General features: G+C 49.4%; 1 protein-coding gene across 2 annotated transcripts in view; it reads left to right on the top strand.

Moving 5' to 3' along the window:
- PTPRT (protein tyrosine phosphatase receptor type T) overlaps positions 1-19,017 on the top strand; it is a 1,098,787-nt gene that overhangs the window by 1,041,677 nt on the left and 38,093 nt on the right. For both annotated transcript variants that reach the window (XM_033841064.2, XM_033841065.2), the window contains 5 exons: positions 5,966-6,002; positions 7,368-7,465; positions 10,522-10,638; positions 14,622-14,776; positions 18,182-18,317. In XM_033841064.2, coding sequence (XP_033696955.1) covers positions 5,966-6,002; positions 7,368-7,465; positions 10,522-10,638; positions 14,622-14,776; positions 18,182-18,317 — 543 coding nt within the window. The remainder of the gene's footprint in view (positions 1-5,965; positions 6,003-7,367; positions 7,466-10,521; positions 10,639-14,621; positions 14,777-18,181; positions 18,318-19,017) is intronic.

Below are 19,017 nucleotides of genomic sequence, written 5' to 3'. Positions count from 1 at the left end.
GAGAGCCTTTAAGGATAAGAGGCCAGGGGTGGAGGTTAAGAGGCTTGCTCAAGGTCACACAGCTAGAATCCAGTTCTCTGCCCACCTTCTCCCTCTCTCTAGGAAGTAGATTGTGCAGACAGGCCAAAGTCTCTGCTAGATGCTGTCTTAATAAGTGATACTGGACTCTGTGCTGTGGTTAGAGTCAAGGGCTCACGAGACCAAAGTCGTGACATGAATTCAGTCCTCACAGAGGCCACATTGAATCCAGGCCTTTCTGCTCACTAGCCTATGATCTTAGGCAGATTATTTACCCATTCTGATGTCTGTAAAATGGGATGATGCCAACCCGTAAGAATGTGACAACTGATGTGAAGTGTCTATCTGTCAGGGTCCCACTGGGAGACAGAAGGTCACTCAAAGGGAATTTAATAACAGTAGGAACAGGATTAAAGGAAACTAAAGGGGGAGGCAAAGTGGCAGGAGTTCAGTATCCCCAGGCTAGAACCAACAGGAAGCTCTCAAGCTCCTGAGAGCAGGGAGAGTAGCTGTAAGCAGGGGGCTGCGTGATTGGAGCTGTAGCCTTTGATGGAAAGTCAAGGCCAAGCCATGGTGACCTGATAGGGAGAGACCCAAAAGAACCTACACCCCAACCTCCCAATGGCCTCTGAGCTCCTGCTTCTGCTCCGCATTGACCAAGCCCAACTAGCAGCTGGAGGGTATGGAAGCCCGTGGTGTCCTCCATACAGGTCAACCTCCCAGGGCACGAGCAGAGCAGGGAAGGGAATAGAGAGTCAGTGGAGGGACAGAGAAGACACCAAGCATGGGCTCCTTTAGCACAGCGCGAGCAGTACAGGGTGGAGGGGAGGGCGATCACATCAGTTGTGACCCCCTGTACACTCCAGCAAAGTCAGAATTCCCAGGGTCTCTGTGGGGATTCCTGGCAGACACACCCTAGGTAGCTGTCTAGGGCTCACCCCTTGGCTCTGGTTTCCACCCAGCCAAAATCCTCCCTGTACTCCAGAGGGCTAACTGCCCATGCTAGAATCATTTATCCACAATTGGATCTTGACGAGTCATTAAAACAACTCCATTTGGATAATGAGCTAGATGGGGCCAGCCCTGTAAGGCCTCCAGAGGCCGTGGTTCTCCTCCTGTCTGAACCATACCTCCAGCACATTTGTTTGCACACCCGAGAATGTATTGGCCACTTGAATCTGTTATAAATTACCAGTCTGGAAATAAATATCGTCTCTGGGTCCCCAATAAGTAACAGATGCATGGGCGCGGAGTGAGATAAATGCATGTTGGATGCAAACCTCTTTCCCATTGCTCACAGGCAGCTGGAGGCAGGCCCAGTACTGGTTTGCAGTCCATGTGCGTGCTGTGTAGGTGGGACTTAAGTGAACTCAAAGTTCTTTTAAGGTTAGGAAGTTTTCTGTACCAGCTCTTGGGAAATCCCCAGAGCAGCCCCAGGTGAGCGGTACGTTTCCTCTCGTCTCCATTGCTGAAGAATCAGGTGGTTAGAATGCTTTCTCTTGGGGACTGCGTGGGTTCCTGGAGGCCAGAGACGGTCTCTTGACTTGGATGCCACGTGTGGACAGGAACGCAGCATGCATGCGTTCATTCTGTATGCATTTATCGGGGCTGACTGCCCAGGCAGACTTCTCCATGCTGGGGACACAGCCATGAGCAAGCCCATTACAGCCCTGCCCTGCTGGAGCTCTCATTCGACTGGGAAAACAGATGATAAGCATGTAAATAAACAAAGACTTTGGTGGTGAGTGCCCTGAAGAGAAGTAAACCAGAGAAAGCAAAAAGAACCAAGGATGTCAGGGTGGGCAGGTAAGGGCTGACTGTGGAGGTGACTGCCATCCCAGCAGAAGCCTGGATGGAAGGGGAGAGCAAACCACTCGGTTATGTGGGGACAGGCACAGCAGGCGTGGGTAGGGGCCAGTGCTAAGGCTTATAGGTGGAAACATGATGGCTGCTTCTGAAGAAGAGCAAGACAGCCAGTGAGCCGTGGGGAGGGTGGTAGGAAAACTGAGAATATTGCTAAAGGGATGAAATGGGAATAACAGGGATGTTGAGATGCCCAAACTAGGCTTAAGGGGCCAGTTCAACTGCCATGACCTCAGAGAACACTTCTCTGGCCTCCTGGCACATCTTGCTCTTGGTGGCCCTTATCCCAGTTTGTTGATGTCTACAAGCTGCTCAGAATCTGAGCCCACATCCATCAGGTCCACTTTTGTACTTCCAGTGCCTTGTACAGAGTAGTAGATGCTCAATTAATACCTGTCAATTGAATATTGAAGGACTGAGTGAGCAAACGAATGAACAAAATAGTGAAACCAAGTCGTCTGACTCCCACAATTGAAATGTGAATTTCTTGCTCAGAATTTCATCCCATTGACTTTGAAGTGTGTTAGAATCTTCCAAATCCCATGCATTTTGTCTTTTGCCTTTTGTCTGCCAATTAAGGCCTTAAGGGAATGCCCCAACCTCACCTCAGAGACATATTCATGCATGTTTGCCACCGACCAGTCTCTGCTGAAAACTATACCCAGCTCTGGGTGGCCTGTCCCATGGCCCAGAAGGAGAAAATACTAAAAAAAAAAAAAAAAAAACTTGTTGCAACGTACATTGTAAAGGTGTTAACTGGGCATCTACCAATCCCTGCAGGGCTTAGGAGGAAGGAGGGCTCATTTGAAGTGCAGTGTGGGAAGCTGGGGCAAAGGGTACATGGAAGGGCCCGGAGAGGGACAACTGGAAATGAGGCTGGAGATGAGGATGGAGACGGGATTAGTCCCAAGCTAAGGCATTTGGACATCCAGGAAACGGGGAGCCACTGCAGGCTTTTAAGCGGGGAAACAACATAATCAGATGTACGCTGGGGAGTTCATTCTGGCAGGAAGCAGATGGACTCTGGGACTGGACTGGAGGCAGGGAGGCCAGCATGAGGCTATTGTCTTGGCCCAGATCAGGGAGGATGAAGGCTATAAGAAGGAATGATGTGGGGATGACAGAAGAGGATGGACTTGAGAAACGGCATCTTTCCACACTGTAGGGTACTATTTTCTATTCTCAAGCCTACTCAAGAAGACTCCCATAGTCTAATTCTTCCTGTGAGCCTGGGAATCACTGTCCATCTTAACTCAAAGGAACAGAGAGCTCTTTGTGCCTCTCATCTTCCTTCCTACCCCTCACGGCTCAGAGAAGGGCTCAGTTACTACATTTATAGGCAGAGCAGGAAAGCAAAGGGGAGGGAAGGGCTTCCCATCTCAGGATCTCCGTGATGGCCAAAACAGACTTTTTAATCATGGTAGGCACTCAATGAATGCTTTCCAGATACATAACAAAATAATAATAATAGCAAAGACATATATGTTAAATCCTAGACTAGTGCCTGATACATAATAACTGTCATATATTAACTCACGACCCTAACAGCAAGGCTGTAATATAAATGCTGTTATCCCCATTTAACAGCAAAAATTAATAGAAGCACAAGGAGGTTAAGTAACCTGCCCCAGACCACACAGCCTAAAAGGGACAGAGCCAGGATTCACACCCAGGCAGTTTAAATTCAGAGTCCATGCATGAAACTACCATGCTATGCTGCCTTTCTTATTTTTTTTAATTTATTTTGTTGAAACGTAGTTGGTTTACAATGTTGTGTTAATTTCTGCTGAACAGCACAGTGATTCAGTTATATATATACATTCTTTGTCATATTCTTTTCCATTATAGTTTATCACAGGATATTGAATATAGTTCCCTGTGCTATACACTAGGACCTTGTTGTTTCTATATACACTAGTTTGCATCTGGTAATCCCAAATTCCCAATCCATCCCTCCCCACCCCCTCTCCCCCTTGGCAACCACAAGTCTGTCCTCTATGTCTGTGAGTCTGTTTCTGTTTCATAAATAAGTTCATTTGTGTCATATTTTAGATTCCACATGTAAGTGATATCATATGGTATTTGTCTCTCTCTTTCTGACTGACTTCACTCAGTATGATAATCTCTAGGTCCATCCATGTCACTGCAAATGGCATTATTTCATTCTTTTTATGGCCAAGTAGTATTCCATTGTATATATGTACCACATCTTCTTTATCCATTCATCTGTCAGTGGACATTTAGGTTGTTTCCATGCCTTGGCTATTCTGAATAGTGCTGCTATGAACATAGGGCTGCGTGTATCTCTTTGAATTATAATTTTGTCCAGATATATGCCCAAGAGTGGGATTGCTGCATCATATGGCAACTTTAGTTTTTTTGAGGGACCTCCATACTGTTTTCCACAGTGGCTGCACCAATTTACATTCCCACTGACAGTGTAGGAGGGTTCCCTCTTGTCCACACCCTCGCCAGCATGTTATTTGGAGACTTTTGAATGATGGCTATTCTGACCAGCATGAGGTGGTACCCCATTGTGGTTTTGATGTGCATTTCTCTAATAACTATATGCTGCCTTTCTGGTTGGTCTCTCAACAGCTTGTTTATTGGGCATTTGCTCTGAGATTCACACGGTGCTAGGCTCCACAGAAAATTTTTTAAAACTTAGGAGGCAGTGTGTGTCCTCAAGAAGCTGACAACCCCACTAAGAAGACAGGACCACGCAAACAGAGAGTTTAGGTGGGGCTGTTGATTCCTGGTGGTTAATCCAACAGTTGTGGCCATGACACTGGCCTTGGGTTGTTATTGACAGTCACCCCAGGTGTTACTAGAGTATGCCAGGTAATTCTTACAAAGTACCTACTAAATATTTATGGAGCAAGTGGAAGTCTGAGGTAGAGAGATGTACAGGGGACTTAGAAATGAATCTTTGAATCAGAAAGTAGATCCAGAACTTCTGAGACACCATCATGTCTGTTTCTCCACGAACCACGCAGATGACTTTTCTATTTGATTTCCTAAAGAAGAGGGTCTTGAGGCAGCTCATCCTCCTCAGCAGAACACAAAGACTCATCAGCAACGTTTAAGACAAAAATAGGCGTTCATTAGACTTTCGGACTTGTTTTCCCTGAGATTGTTAACTATAAAAGAAAGTGGAGTTTCAGGACTTTCCAACACCCTCTCCACCAACAGGCTCCATAATTGGCATATATATATTTTTTTGATTTATCCTTTCATTCGTGTATTTACTCATTCAATAAATACTAATCACGTTCAATGTTATGTACTAAGTGCAGATCTGTCTCCAAAACTTGAACTTCTACCCAATATGATATACTTCCTCTCTGTAGCAAAAAAGGGGACCCTCCATGTAGGACATGCCCAGACAAAAGAGAAGGTTGTCCTCAACCGTTCCCCAATGATTAGGATTATGGGGCACCAGAGTAACCACACATCAGAGCCCAGCAGGGCCTACTGAAGACTCTGAAATGTACAGGGAAATCAGAAACTGATCTCTGAATCTGAAAGTGGCTGTATCAGTCTCTAGGGCACACCTACCTGGGGTTCCCCACCCCCCCAAATGAAAGGAACTTCAGTTCCAAGCACAGCCATGTAGCACGGAGAGGCAGTGTGACATCTTTTCCTAATTGTTACTGATGCGAGGAGCCAGCAAGGTGATTGTTTTCTTCTTTCAGGTGCCTTACGGGGCCTTGTACAGTGTTCTGCATGTAATCACGGCTCAGGAAAGACTTGGTGGTGGTTGATGTCCCACAGAAACCTGAAAATTCCTTCTCCACCTTTTTCTGGGTGCATAGCCAAAACTGATGGCCATCTGACTTTTGCTCCCAGTCCGTGACTCCAAGGCAAGCCTGTACGGGCCCCTCACAAGGAACTATAATAATAGCTAACATTTAGCGATGGACTAAGCATTTTACGTGCATTATCTTATTTAATCTTTGCCACTGCCCTGGGAAATGTCTAACGCTAGTTTCGTTTTGCTTATGAAGAGACCGAGCCTTGGAAAGGATAATTATTGGTACTGTGCTGTTTGTAAGCTTCACTGTACTTTTCTTTTGTCATCCAGGGGTACCATCGACCTCGGCACTACATTGCTACTCAAGGTAAGTGCCCTCCTTTTCCTCTAAAGGGCCCTTGCCTTACACTGGAGGAGAGGAATGAGCTTCTACCAGCCAAGAAGTCATATAGGAGCAGGGCTGGAGAGCCTCCCGAGGTCTCGAGGTTGTTCATTTGTTTGGGAAGGAAGGAGGTGACAAGTTCAGCTATGGGGGGAGGGACGTAAGGGAGAGAGGAAGGAGGTGTCACTAGGAAATGGTCAAGAGAGATGGGCCCTGGACCAAAAGCATCAGCCTCAGGCATGTGCCGTCAGTATCCACCATTTGGACCTGGAGCTCTCGGTGCCTCATCTCCTCGATGGGCGTGTGCACGGGAGAGAGAGGCAGCCGGCGCTCCTAGAAAGCGACTTACCAGGATGTTATCAGAAGACTTAAAAATGACTATACCTCTCAAACTGTGCTGGGAGGAAATCGTGTGGATGATTATATATACGTGGACAGTGACACATATAATAAGATACCCTTCACAGTGTTATCTAATAGGGAAAAAAGTGAAAAATCTTAACTGACCATCAATTGGTAGATTGGTTCAAGTGTGACACTTCCATGTTATGGAAAATTATGCAGCTATGAAAAATGTCATGGCAGGTAAGAGTTTTTAAGGGCATGGGAAAATACATATAATAGATATAACGCTTATTATAGCAAATACAATATATATACACATATATATATATATATATTTGTACAGAAAAATGGCATTCAAAATTTTGTATCAGATACACTTATTACTCTTGTAATTTTAAAAATGATGGAGGCCCAGGACATTGAAAGAGAAATTTCCAAGGAAATTGCTTTGGACTCTCAGATTCTGTGTCCCATTTCTTGTCTGTTTTTCTTCCCTCCTTTCTGTCCAGGCTCCAGACAAATGCATTTGTCAAGCTCAGAATCGGGCATCTTCTGTCTGTGCTCTCAGCATCTGACTCCTGGCAGCTCCTCTGCCCTCCCACCCCACCCACACCCCAATTTCCTTCTCATCTCTCACTGAGGTTCTGGAGCCCAATTTTTGAAAACTCCCTTAAGCTATGTCATTAACCCCTAATATAAGGTGATGGGTTGGCGGGAAAGTGGGGCTGGTGGCAAGGGTCTGAGCAGGAGGGCGATGAAGAGGAGAATCTGCGGGCATTTCCAGGGGACGCTGCAGACCCTGCCAGCTGGAGTGTGGCTTTTCTCGTGCACACTCTGACCTCACACGCTTCAGTCCCCAGTCTCCGCTACTTGTGTCCCCATAGGAATCGCTGACCTCCCTCTTACTCACCCATCCGGAGCCTTGACTGACCAGCCGGGAGGGACAAGCCTCTTGCCTGCTTCCTTGCCATTGCAGTCTGACCCTGACACCTTCTCTGTTGGCAGGTCCCATGCAGGAGACCGTAAAGGACTTCTGGAGAATGATCTGGCAGGAGAACTCGGCCAGCATCGTCATGGTCACAAACCTCGTGGAAGTGGGCAGGGTAAGCCCCTCCCATGGGTACCGGGATGGAGTTTGCTGGCTGGCATTCCACTGCCCAGCATCTCTCTGTGCCAAGTGCCTCCCGTTCCACATTTCACCCTCACGGCACCCTATGCGGGAGAAGTCCTCCCTCCTTTTCATAGTCGAGGAACATCTTTTCCCTTCAAAACCCTCTCGCCCCTTTCTCCACCCTCACTGTCCGCTGATGACGTCATCTCATAGACTTTGAGGGAATTACAGCCATCAGACGTGAATGTTCATCTTCACACCGCAAAGCTGCATCCTACTTGTGTCTACAGCCATCTTCTCATTCTTCTCCTCTATCATCAGGCTGAACCATAAGACATGGCTGTTTTTGTTGACCCCAAATGGTAGAATATCATCTGTTTCTTATGGTGCAGCCTAATGCGATAGGAGAAGTGACTCTTGCCCTTTCAAAGGCAATTTCTAGTGCCTTGAATCACAGATTCCGCTCAAGAATGTCTCATTCTCCCCCTCTCGCTTGGAAAGTAATTCTCTTTCCCATTGCTAGATTATTTCCCTCAGCATACAGACATCCTGAGTACCTTCCCCCTTAAAAGTATAAAGCAGGCAAAACGAAACTGCTGCTCCTGTCCCTGCTTTTCTGCCAGACCCTGAAATCTCACACACAGGCTCTGCTGCTTCACTCCCGTTCTCTTCCACCCACTGCAGTGTAGCTGCTCCCTCCATCCCACCCACAGTGATTCGTCAGTATCCCCAGCATCCTTCATGTTGACAAATCCAATAGCCATTTCTCTCTTCTCATTGTACTCAACCTCTCAGCAGCATCTGACCCTTTGTTCCTCGAAACCTTGACATTCTTCAGGGTTTAGACCTTGGTCTCTCACTCTGCTCTGTCTCGACTCTATCCTGTGTGCTCCTTAGCTACTCCTGGGGCTTAGAAATGGGACTCTCTTCCCAGCTTTTGCTTTCGCCTACTTGGTAAACCGTGGCATGTGGGTGGGTGGGTGCTGGGTGCACAGACGCTAGAATCAAGAGGGCCTCTCTACTTACCACATGAGCTAACTAAAGACAGGGCAGGTAAGTTTTTCTTCTGGCAAGAACCAGATAATCCATTAAAATGAAGAGTCCTGGCCTCCAAGATAACGGGAAGGGGGAGAATCCGGGCTGTCAGTCATGATTCAGCAAAGGGCTTTGGACATCTCGTGGCCTAACAGGAATTGAGGGCCAGAAGAGACTTTGTCCTTGAGCCCACTCTTATTTAGTCCATTGCCCAGTTTTACAGATGAGGAAACAGACCCAAAGGAGTGGAGTGAATGCCCTGAAGTCACCCGGCCACGATCCCTGACTCCTGTCTCTCGTTCTCGTGGTCATGGTCCCCCTACTCAAGACTGCGCCCCAGGGACTCAGGCCCAGGGAGCAGCTACTGTGGACAAAATGCCCAGCCCAGGATTTAAGAATTCAGAGGCACATTCCAGCCTGTTCTAGAACATGTCCCCCCCACTGGAGACAGAGTCCCTTGATTGTGAGTCTAATTCGAATTGGGACAGGGGACAGGAGAGCAATTTCTTCATGAAACTCCTGCTAGGAGCGAAGCTCTGTGCCAGACACTGTTGTGCACTATGCGTTACTTCACTTTACCTCAGCAGTTGTACAAGGCGATGTTCCTGGTAATTATTCAGATGGCCTGGCTCTGCATCCTAGCTCCATCCCTTACTGACAGTTGACCTTGGGCAATTTTCTTAGCCCCCCTGTGCTTCTGATTCCTCATCTGTAAAATGGGGCTGCTAATAATGTCTACTTCATCAGGGTGTGATGATAAGTAATAATTCAAGTAATCCGTGTAAAGTATTTGTAGAACACTTAGCAAGGAGAGCTGGACACTGCAAGCAGTTAGTGTTAGCGATCGTTATTCATAGGAAGCTGAGGCTCAGAGAGGTTCAGTACTTTCTGGAAGCTACTCAGCTACAGCGTTAGAACGAAGCAACGCATCCGTTTGCCTCTAAACCCTGTTGCACTAAATCAGCATTTCCCTAAGTGGGTTCCACGGGATGCTCGTCTGCATGATGCTTAGCGAACAGGGGGTTCCATGGTTAAATACGTTTGGGAAATGCTGTGTACTCTTTGCCCCTTTCGGAGAGTCGAAAAGCACATTAGCGTTAGCACGTGAACGAGCCGAGCAGTCCTGTAGCGACGTGGCCTATTTAACTTTGTTTAATCCAGCATTTCCCAAACTCATTTGACCACAAAACCTTTTTTTGTTTGTTTTTGTTTCTTGTTTTTTACCTAACACCTGTCAGCACCCAGCGGGACACACTGTGGGAAATGCCACTGTAAGCCGCTCGGCGTCCCCCGGATGGTAATACTTTTGTTCTTTTACGGGGAAAGCGATCTCTTTTTCCTCCTGCGGCATGTGACTCAGAACCAGGTGTGGGAGTGGCTTGTTCACGGCCTCTGCACCCACCCCTGGGGCAGAGAGCCGTTGCAAACGTCTTCCTTTTGAGCCCAGCACCTTCCTTCCTTTTCCCAGCCACGAGCCTTTCTCCTTCCAGCCCCCTCGTAATATTAATGACCCTCTCCCCGCCATGTCTGCTTCCACCTCCTCACTATTCCCACCTTTTATTCTCATCTCTGCTCTGCTGATACTACTCAGCTGCCCCAGCCTATCGCAGAAAAAGAGGACTCAGCCAGAGGTAGAAAACTGGCCACGTGACCTTGGACAAGTCACCAACCCTCCCAACTTGAGTATGATGTTCATCTGTACAGTGGGGAGATCACCACCTGCCTATCTCACCCAGATCTAGTTGATCTCTTAGTGTGGGAATGGATTTGAAAAGTACCAGGAGCTCTGCCAAAGGAGGTACCACCGTTATCCCCCGCGGCTCCAGTTCCTCTAGGAGTGAGCTGGTCCCTGTGTATTTTACCCTCCCCGGCCAGCTGAGAATGCCTTGACTGAAAGTCCACCAAGGTCGCCCTTGAGTTTATTCGGACGGGAAGCCAGATGAGATGGCCACACACGCTCAGCCGCCCGCTCAGCCGCCCACTCACTCGTACCGTCCCTGTCCTTGCCCGCAGGTGAAGTGTGTGCGATACTGGCCGGATGACATGGAGGTCTACGGAGACATTAAAGTCACCCTGATCGAAACAGAGCCCCTGGCAGAGTATATCATCCGCACCTTCACAGTCCAGAAGGTAAGCTTCCCTGCGGCCGTGTGCAGCCTGCCCTCCAGGCAAGCCGGCTTGTTTGTTCATCCAGGACATGGCAGCGACCAAGGGGCTGCTCTGTACCCACCCTGCACCAATGAGAGATCGGCAATCAGCTTGGACGTGGACCCTGCTCCAAAGGACCCCGCGTCTAGCAGGAGGGACAAATAGAATTCGCCAGACAAATAGCATAATGACATATGGTAATAAAAGCCACAGAGGAAACATGCCAAGCTGGGGAGACAGAAATCCACGGGAGGATGGGGTGATCAGAGAGGACCTCCAGGAGGAGGAGGCATTTAAGCAGACAGTGAAGGATGAGAAAGAGCCAGCCAAGGGAAGAGCAGGAGGAATATTATCCCAGGAAGAGGGAAAGAACCATGCAGAGTCTGGAGGGGAAAGAAGATCTTGACATGTTCTAGGCCTGTGGTTCTCAGCTGGGGGTGACTGTCCCACAGGGACATTTACCAGTGTCTGGAGACAGTTGTCAAAACCATAGCTGCCATTTTCTAAAAGTAACATCATTAATGAACCAAGTGGCCACAGGCCTGAGGATGCAAAAACACCAGGGACTTCGGTGCTCTGAGCACTGTGCCCTTGGGGATTGACAGGTCCTTGTGAGTGCCAAAGCAGGCACATGCATGGTGCCCTTCCTGCATGCACGGTGCTGGCAGGACACACTGTCTGCTCCCAACACTGCCCCCTCCAACCCCTGGGCTCCTAAAGGCCCGTATCTGCAGACTCAGATGAAGAGCCAGGAGGGAAGGATGCCCCTCAGCTACAAGGTACATTGCTGTGATCTTAGGCTGGGTTCCTTAGAAGCAGAGCCTGAGACAAGGTTTCCCTTATACGTGGTGTATCAAGGGAGCGCTCCCAGAGAAACTTGTAAGTCAGCAAGAGAAGCTGGAGAGGAAAGAGGAAGGGGCAGGCCAAGTTCAGAGTCTCGGGCAAGGTCTAGCCTAGGCCTGACCCATGGGGGCCTCTGGAGCGTAAACACACCGCAGAGGTGCCCGCTTGCTGTACTCAGTCCACTGACTGGCTGCGGACCAGCCGCTGCGGGGTAACCTCCAGGGTGGGCTCCTGTCGGCTGAGAGCACGTCTCCAGAAAAGGGGGCACGTGTGAGTCACTAGCAGCCAGCGCTCCTGCAGCTGAGGCCTGGAACGTAGCGCCACAAACACCAGCCTCAGCTCCCATACTTGGTGGTTGGTGCTGGGCGTGAGCTGGGTGACTGGGGACCAGACTCTGAGCCAAGGGGAGGCCTTGGGGAACTGCAGCCCACCCAGGCCTTGGGGAACTGCAGCCCACCCAGTGTGTTGAGGAGTCGTCATTTCTCAGGCTGTCTTTTTGTCTTTCTTTCAATCACCAGGGAAGCTATTACCCATAGGAAGACACCCTTCAAGGTCTCCACGGGCCTCGGAGGATTAACTCAACTTAGCCAGCCTCTCCACAGGTGCTCAGCAAACACTGCCTGGGTTATCAGCTCAGAATCAGTTCCTGGGGACCCACAAATAATAAACAGGAAGCGTTGTCTGTCCCTTGAAGAGAACACAGTCCCACCAGGAAGAGAGGACCCTTGATAAACAGTTGCAGTGCAGGTGGTGTGGGCTTGAACGAGGGCTTCAGGGGCTGAGCTGATTTGGAGGGTGGGGTGAAAAACTCTGAGTATTCTCGAAGCTGTTTTAACTTCTACTTCAGTTCTTCTGTCAGCGCTTTAACCCCAGCCTTTGTTCACTCCTGCCCAGACCCTGCAGCTGCCTCCTGACGGGGCTTCTGTCTCTAGTCTTGCCCACAGTCTTAGTTTAGGTTTCTAGGAAGCAGAGCCTGAGGTAGGGATTTGGGTGCCCTTGATGATGTGTTGAGGAAGAACCCAGGGGAGAAGGGGGGTGAGGGAGGCAGTACAGGGCGGGGAAGGAGCTGAGCAAGGATGTGGCCTGGTCCCACAGGGAGATCTGGGGCATGAGTTACACCACAGAGTCGGGCCCATCTTGAGGCAAAGGGTTCTTTGGCACATCCATGAGAGTAACCCATTATCCTGGTTTGCCCAGGACCACCCTGGCTTTAGCACTGAAAATCCCATGTCCTGGGAAACCCCTCAGCCCTGGGCAAACTGACAAAATCGGTTGGTCACTGAATGCCAGCTGCCCATCCCCCACTCCCAAAGGAGGTGGTTCCTGTTCAGCTGAGAGCAACTTTCTGAAGGGGTAATTTTTAGCTGTCCACAGCCAAGGTCAGGGTAGCTGGGGATGGGTGCACTGGCCCAGGAAAGGGGACCTGGCGCCCTCTACACAGCCCACCAGCACCACCCCGCAAATCCTTCCTCCACGTAGCGGCTAGTGTGATCCTTCCAAGACGCCCATCTGGTGATGCATTTCCTCTTCTGTGCAACTATCTGGGCAGCCTCCCTATAGCTCCCCGATGACTCTGGGATAAAACCCAAAGGCCTTAAAGTGGGATACAAAACCTTGCAGCACTCAGTACCCGCCCAGCCTCCCCCCCACCACCCCGCCCCCGCCCCACCCCATCCCGCTGTCGTCATTGCCTGTCTTCCACTCTTCTCTGGAATTGCCCTGGGCTATTTGTGATTCTTTTCACGTACTCTGCTAAGTCCTGTCCCCAGGCCTTTGCCCCAACTGCCTCTCTGCCTAGGAATCCCTCCATCCTTCCACTGGGTAATACTTAGCCTCAGTGTATCATACGATTAGGAGGACAGACTGTGGAGCCAGACAGCTAGGCTTTAGACTGTAACTTTACAGCTTACTAGTTGTGTGACTTTGGGCATGTTCCTTAGCCTTGCTTAGCCTCACTTTCCTCATCCCTAAAATGGAGATGATAATATGAGGACTGATATGGGATTAAATGAATTAATACATTGAAGAAATCAGAAGAGTGACAGGCACATAGTCGATGCTTAATAAACGTTAGCTATTATTTTCATTATTAATATGTTTCAAGACTCAGGTCAGGCATCCCCTCCTTCAGGAAGCCTTCTCTGATTTCTCCTCTCCCTAATGGGATTAGCTGACACTCCTTTATGCACTTTAATGGAATTAAAGGTCCACTTAGGGGCCTGCCTCCCCCACTGGACCATGAGCTGTTCCAGGGACAGGGACTTGGCCTTTATTTCCACCTTCCTAGTGCCTAGCACAAGGCTAGGCACAGGTAACCCTTGGTGAATATCTTTTAACTGAAAAAATGAACCATCGAACACTCTTCCTATTCAGCGCCTCTAGTATCTGCAGGAGATTGCTAGGTAGAGAAAGGTAGGTAGGGGCAGTGCATAAGCAAAGGCTCAGAGGCATAACCTGACCATAGACTAGTCAAGAACTGCCATTTGGCCTGGAGCATGTCTATGTGGAGGGTGCGGGGAGGGGAAGGGGAACGATGGGAGCTCCAGGCCCCACCACCCCCGTCAGTCAGAGAAGCTCTGCTTTTGTTTGTTTCATATTTTATCATTCTAAATGAGAATCTAATTAACAAAGAAGTCTGCCTTTTTAATTTTGAAAGTCCTGGAGAGTATCATAGACCAGACTGGAGAACTGAAGGACACCAGTCCTCAATCAGTGAAAGGCCTTGTATTCCCCTGGAAACAACTCGAACTTGGAGTTGAAGTCTAACATTTTTCTGAATCTGTTCTGCTGAAAAACACTTATCAAAAGAGGGTCCCCTGGGCAAACAGTGTGAATGTTATAAGCCCCCTTGGGAATTCAGCGTGTATGTTAGCACAGTAAAGGCTCTGAGAAGTCCTGCAGTAGAACCATCAGTTTCACTTTATTTACTTCCGAAGTTCCCAGATGTAAGAGATGCAGAATCACTCTGCGCAGCAACACCTATTAACCCTTTGAGGGCCTTGCCCTCCCTGACAGCAGGGAAGCTGGACCCTAAGTGCTCATGGCCTCGTGGCTCCCCATGGGTGCTGGGCAGGGTGGCTGGGGGCAGCAGCTGGAGGAACAGAGGGCCGTTCTCTCCTCAGAAAGGCTACCATGAGATCCGGGAGCTCCGCCTCTTCCACTTCACCAGCTGGCCCGACCACGGCGTCCCCTGCTATGCCACCGGCCTCCTCGGCTTTGTCCGCCAGGTCAAGTTCCTCAATCCCCCAGAAGCTGGGCCCATAGTGGTCCACTGCAGGTAAGTGAAAGGCTCCGCCCTAAACAAGGAGGCCTTTGCAGCTCTGCACTCTTGGTGAGGGGGTACTCTCTTGTCCAGTGGCCTTTATTCTTTGCCTGTGTCCCCTCTTCCCAGCCCTTTCTGATGAGACCAGGGTCCTAAGTCTAACAACAATAATACTAATAGTAGCAGTAGCAGTTGTTATTATTGCTGTTGCCCTGAAACAGTAAAGACCCTGAGGACGTGGGCTTGGCACTGACAGCGTCTGCTACACATGCACTTCACCTGCATTACTTCATTTACTTCTCACCCAACCTTGAGAGGTGGCCATTATTGTCATTCCCATTTTACAGATGAGAAAACCGAGGCGCTAAGAAGGTAGATACTGTGCTCGGGTCACACAGGTGTGAAATGGCAGAGCCAGGATATTTAACATGATTTTCTCCAGACGCTCGCCCTTGGCGTGGCGGCAGGGTGCCCCCGCGGAAGTGTGCTTCTCTTCATTTCTCTTATTTTAAAAATCAATTGCTGGCCTGCGGGGTCCTTTGTAGAGAGTAAATGGACAGTGTCGGGTTTTAGCTTATTATGGAGAAGGGATATTTTCAGCTCTGACCCAGAAAGTCACATTGGGAGTGATGAGCACATCCTGGAATCCTCCTAAACGGAGATGAAGTATCATGTCAAGGGCATTAGGAATTGGAGGAGGGTGGATGTCCAGATCTGAAGGCCAACTAGCATGCTCGCTTCCTCCCCTGCCAGCGCCTCTCTTTTCCAGTGTGACCTTGGGCCTGGTCCATCTTTTCAGACCCCGCATGCTCTTAACTGCAGGTTATCTCTGCCCTGGCAGTGTCCACGTCAGGCAAGGTCTTGAGCCAAGTCAAGGAGAGACACCATAAGCTGTAGGTGTCTCAGAGCCACCCCTTTCTCACACAGCACCCATCTACCTTCGCCACAACAGCGAGGTGTGAACTAGAAAGCCCATTTCACGGATGAGTCCATTGAAGATTAGGAGGCCATACGGATCGCCCCGTGGGCTCTCTAAGCATTCCGCATATAGTCTCTGCTTTACATCTCATGGCAATTCGAGGACAATAAAATGTTCACCCCAAGTCCCATATCCCAGAGAGCAGCCAGAGCAGGGGTAAGGAAGAAAGGGAGATAATGGCAAGCATTTATCAGGCCCTCCTAGCATGACGCCCCTGTGTCTGTGTCTCCATACCAAGTCACCCTGACACACCTGAGCAGAGTGGTGCCCCCTCCTGAGGCTGTCCTGAAGATTAAGTGGGTTGGCCAACATATACTAGGTACCTAAGAGAATTCCAGACATATAGTAAGCACTTAAAAATATCATATACTGTTCTCTGCCTCTCGATGCTGTCCCTCTCCCCAGACTGTTAATCCTTCAGGACAGGAACCATGTCTGACTTATCTTCACATGCCCACTCCCGAGCCCAGCATCTAGTGCTCAGTAAACATCTGGTGACTACAGGTAGCAAACATTTATAATAGATGGCCACGTAACCAGGCACAGGGCTAAGCAATTGATGCGCATTGTGCTTTTTCAGCATAATTTCATGCAATTCACGTGTACTGTGCTATTAATGCTATTATCATCAGCCTCATTTTATGGAAGAGGGTATTGAAACCCAGAGAGATTGAGTCATTCACCCAAGGTCACACAGCTAGTCAGTGGTCGAGCCAGGGTTTGATCCCAGGGGTCTGACCCCAAATGGCGTGTGCTTAATTGCTCTGTGAGGCTGAAATAAACGGATCAATCCTCCCAAGAACCCTGTAGGGAAGAGTGTCATGTGTGAGAAAACTGAGGCTCACAGACGCCAGGCAGCTTGTCCACTAGTGGTGGATCCAAGATTCAAAATCAAGTCGGGCTGCTGCTTTCTCCTAAAACAGGTCGAGGATGAGACTTGGGAGAAGACGTGGACGAGTGGCTCTTTGGGTTCCCTCCTAGACCCTGAGGCCCAGCCTGATTGGGGGTCCCTTCTGGGGGTTTTGATTTGGGGGGAGGCATTCTGGGGCAAGTACAAGGCAGATTTTACTCAATTCAAACCATGAAATTTTACCAAGATCAAAGACTTGCCAGATGATGGAGGATGGATTTCCAGGGGTTTACTCTCCAGACCATTGTGGGTGTCGGTTGGTCCACCGCCTGTCCTCCTTGGATTTATGGTCATTCAACATTGCTTTCTTTCCTGGTCCATCGCCCTTCCTCTTTTCGTTTCCTTTTATTTTCGCATTGTCAAGCAAAGACACTTGTTTCCGTGAGGGAAATGAAAACGCAGTGGAGATGGGCCTCCTGGCAGTCTGGCCTTCACTTCCAAAACTATATGCATTTAAAGCAAATGCCCTATTTGTCTCTCGTTCGGTGCTATGATTTTGGAACCCACTGATCTGGGAAGGTCTGGCCATGGCCCATGGGGTCTCATTGAGTTCTTTTGCTATTTTTTACTTGGCCTGAGATTTTCTGAAAGGAAGCCACCAGTGGTCAGAGTCGAGTATGTATCAGGGGCCTTGATTCTGGAGCCGGGTCTCAGGACCGTCGGCTGCTCTGGTTTACTGATGCTGCTGCCTCATGATCCTGGAAAAGCAGGTGCACGTGGAGACAAACCCAAGGCTTTGGACATGGTGCTCAGGACTCACTCTGTGTGAGTCCGTTGGGACAGCTCAGAGGACCTGGTTTCTGCCGTCTCAGTTACCTCCTCTGATCTCTCTTGTCTCTCCCTCCTTGCTTCCATCCATCAACCCATTCACTGAAGAAGACAGAAGGAAGGGAGAGATGGAGGGAGGGAAGTGGGGTGGGGAAGACACGTTTCTAGGCATTTCCAGGGTGCCCGGCATATGTAGGTGGATTCTCTTTACCCATCAGATGAGCAAACTGCATGCATCCGTGTTGTCTAAGCGTACATTATCTTATTAAGAGAGGAAGTGTAGGAGCACAAGCTCTGGAACCAGACTGCCTGGGGGAAAGTCCCAGCTCCACCACTTGCCAGCTGTGTGACCTTGGGCAAGGTCAGCACTCTGTGCCTCCGTTTTCTCACTGTGTAATAGGGTGAGAAACTTCCTAATAACCTCATAAGAGAATGAACAGGTAACACTGCAGAAGCAGTTAGAACAATGTCTGGAACGTTGTCACAGCTAAATAAGTGTTTGTTAAATGAGTACAACAAAAATAAGCCAGTCCTGATAAAATAGCCCCCAAAGGCAAGCATTACTCTCCCATTTTACAAAAGAGAAGACTGAGGTTCTAAGTTTAGTCACTAGCTTAGGATCTCCTGGCAGGACTGGGGTTCAGACCTCTGCAGTGTACTGCCTCTCTGCAGGGTCCTCAGGGACAGGGCTGAATGGGAGGGGCCTCGCCAGGGCTGCTCCCACGCCAAGGTCCCTAACATGGACCACCGTCCTCTCTTCCAGTGCTGGTGCCGGGAGGACTGGCTGCTTCATCGCCATCGACACCATGCTTGACATGGCCGAGAATGAAGGGGTGGTGGACATCTTCAACTGCGTGCGTGAGCTCCGGGCCCAGAGGGTCAACCTGGTGCAGACGGAGGTGAGTCCTGGGGTGTCAGTTGGCCAAGGAGGAGCATGGTGGGACAGAAAGGCCTACGGGTGGAGGCCTCCTACAGCAAGAGGCCTGGGCGTGGGAGAAATGGGAGGGAATGGATACATGGCTTGCTATGGTGAGATCATCGTAGAAGCTAGGATGCCCCTGCCAACCCTGAGGTCCCCCAGTGCAAGGCCTCCTACCAGGGAGGAACGTGGTGCTGTGTGCCCCATCTCTGAGGGCATCTAAGCAGCAACTGAATGGCAACTTTCAGGTATTCTTTGAATGGTGTCCTTGCCTTGGGTGAAGGAGAAGAGAGAGATAGGGAAGGATTGGCATTGATTGAATGCCTGCTGTGTGCCAAGCATCGCTTCAGGCACTGCAGGAATGGCTTACTCAGTGAAGTTACTGAGTTCCTGAGCTAGGCGCAGGGGATTCCAAGAGAGATAACTCATCACTCCTGGCCTCAAGTGAGAAGCAGACCTCCAGGCACTGCTCTGTCCAGTTGGAGAGCCCAAGATCCGAGGGACATGGGAGGGGTTCATCTTTATTCTTGAGTACCTACTATGTGCCAGGCGTCACTCCAGGTCTTTTGTATTCAGGGTATTGTTTCTACTCCTTACAACAACCCTATGGGGGAGCTCCTGCTAGTGCCCCCATTTTATAGGTGAGGAAACTGAGAAATGGTGTCCCCAAAGCCTCATAT

This window comes from Tursiops truncatus, chromosome 15, assembly GCF_011762595.2.
Source record: "Tursiops truncatus isolate mTurTru1 chromosome 15, mTurTru1.mat.Y, whole genome shotgun sequence".
Taxonomy (NCBI): Eukaryota; Metazoa; Chordata; class Mammalia; order Artiodactyla; family Delphinidae; genus Tursiops; species Tursiops truncatus.
This window is presented reverse-complemented; position numbering and strand designations above follow the sequence as displayed.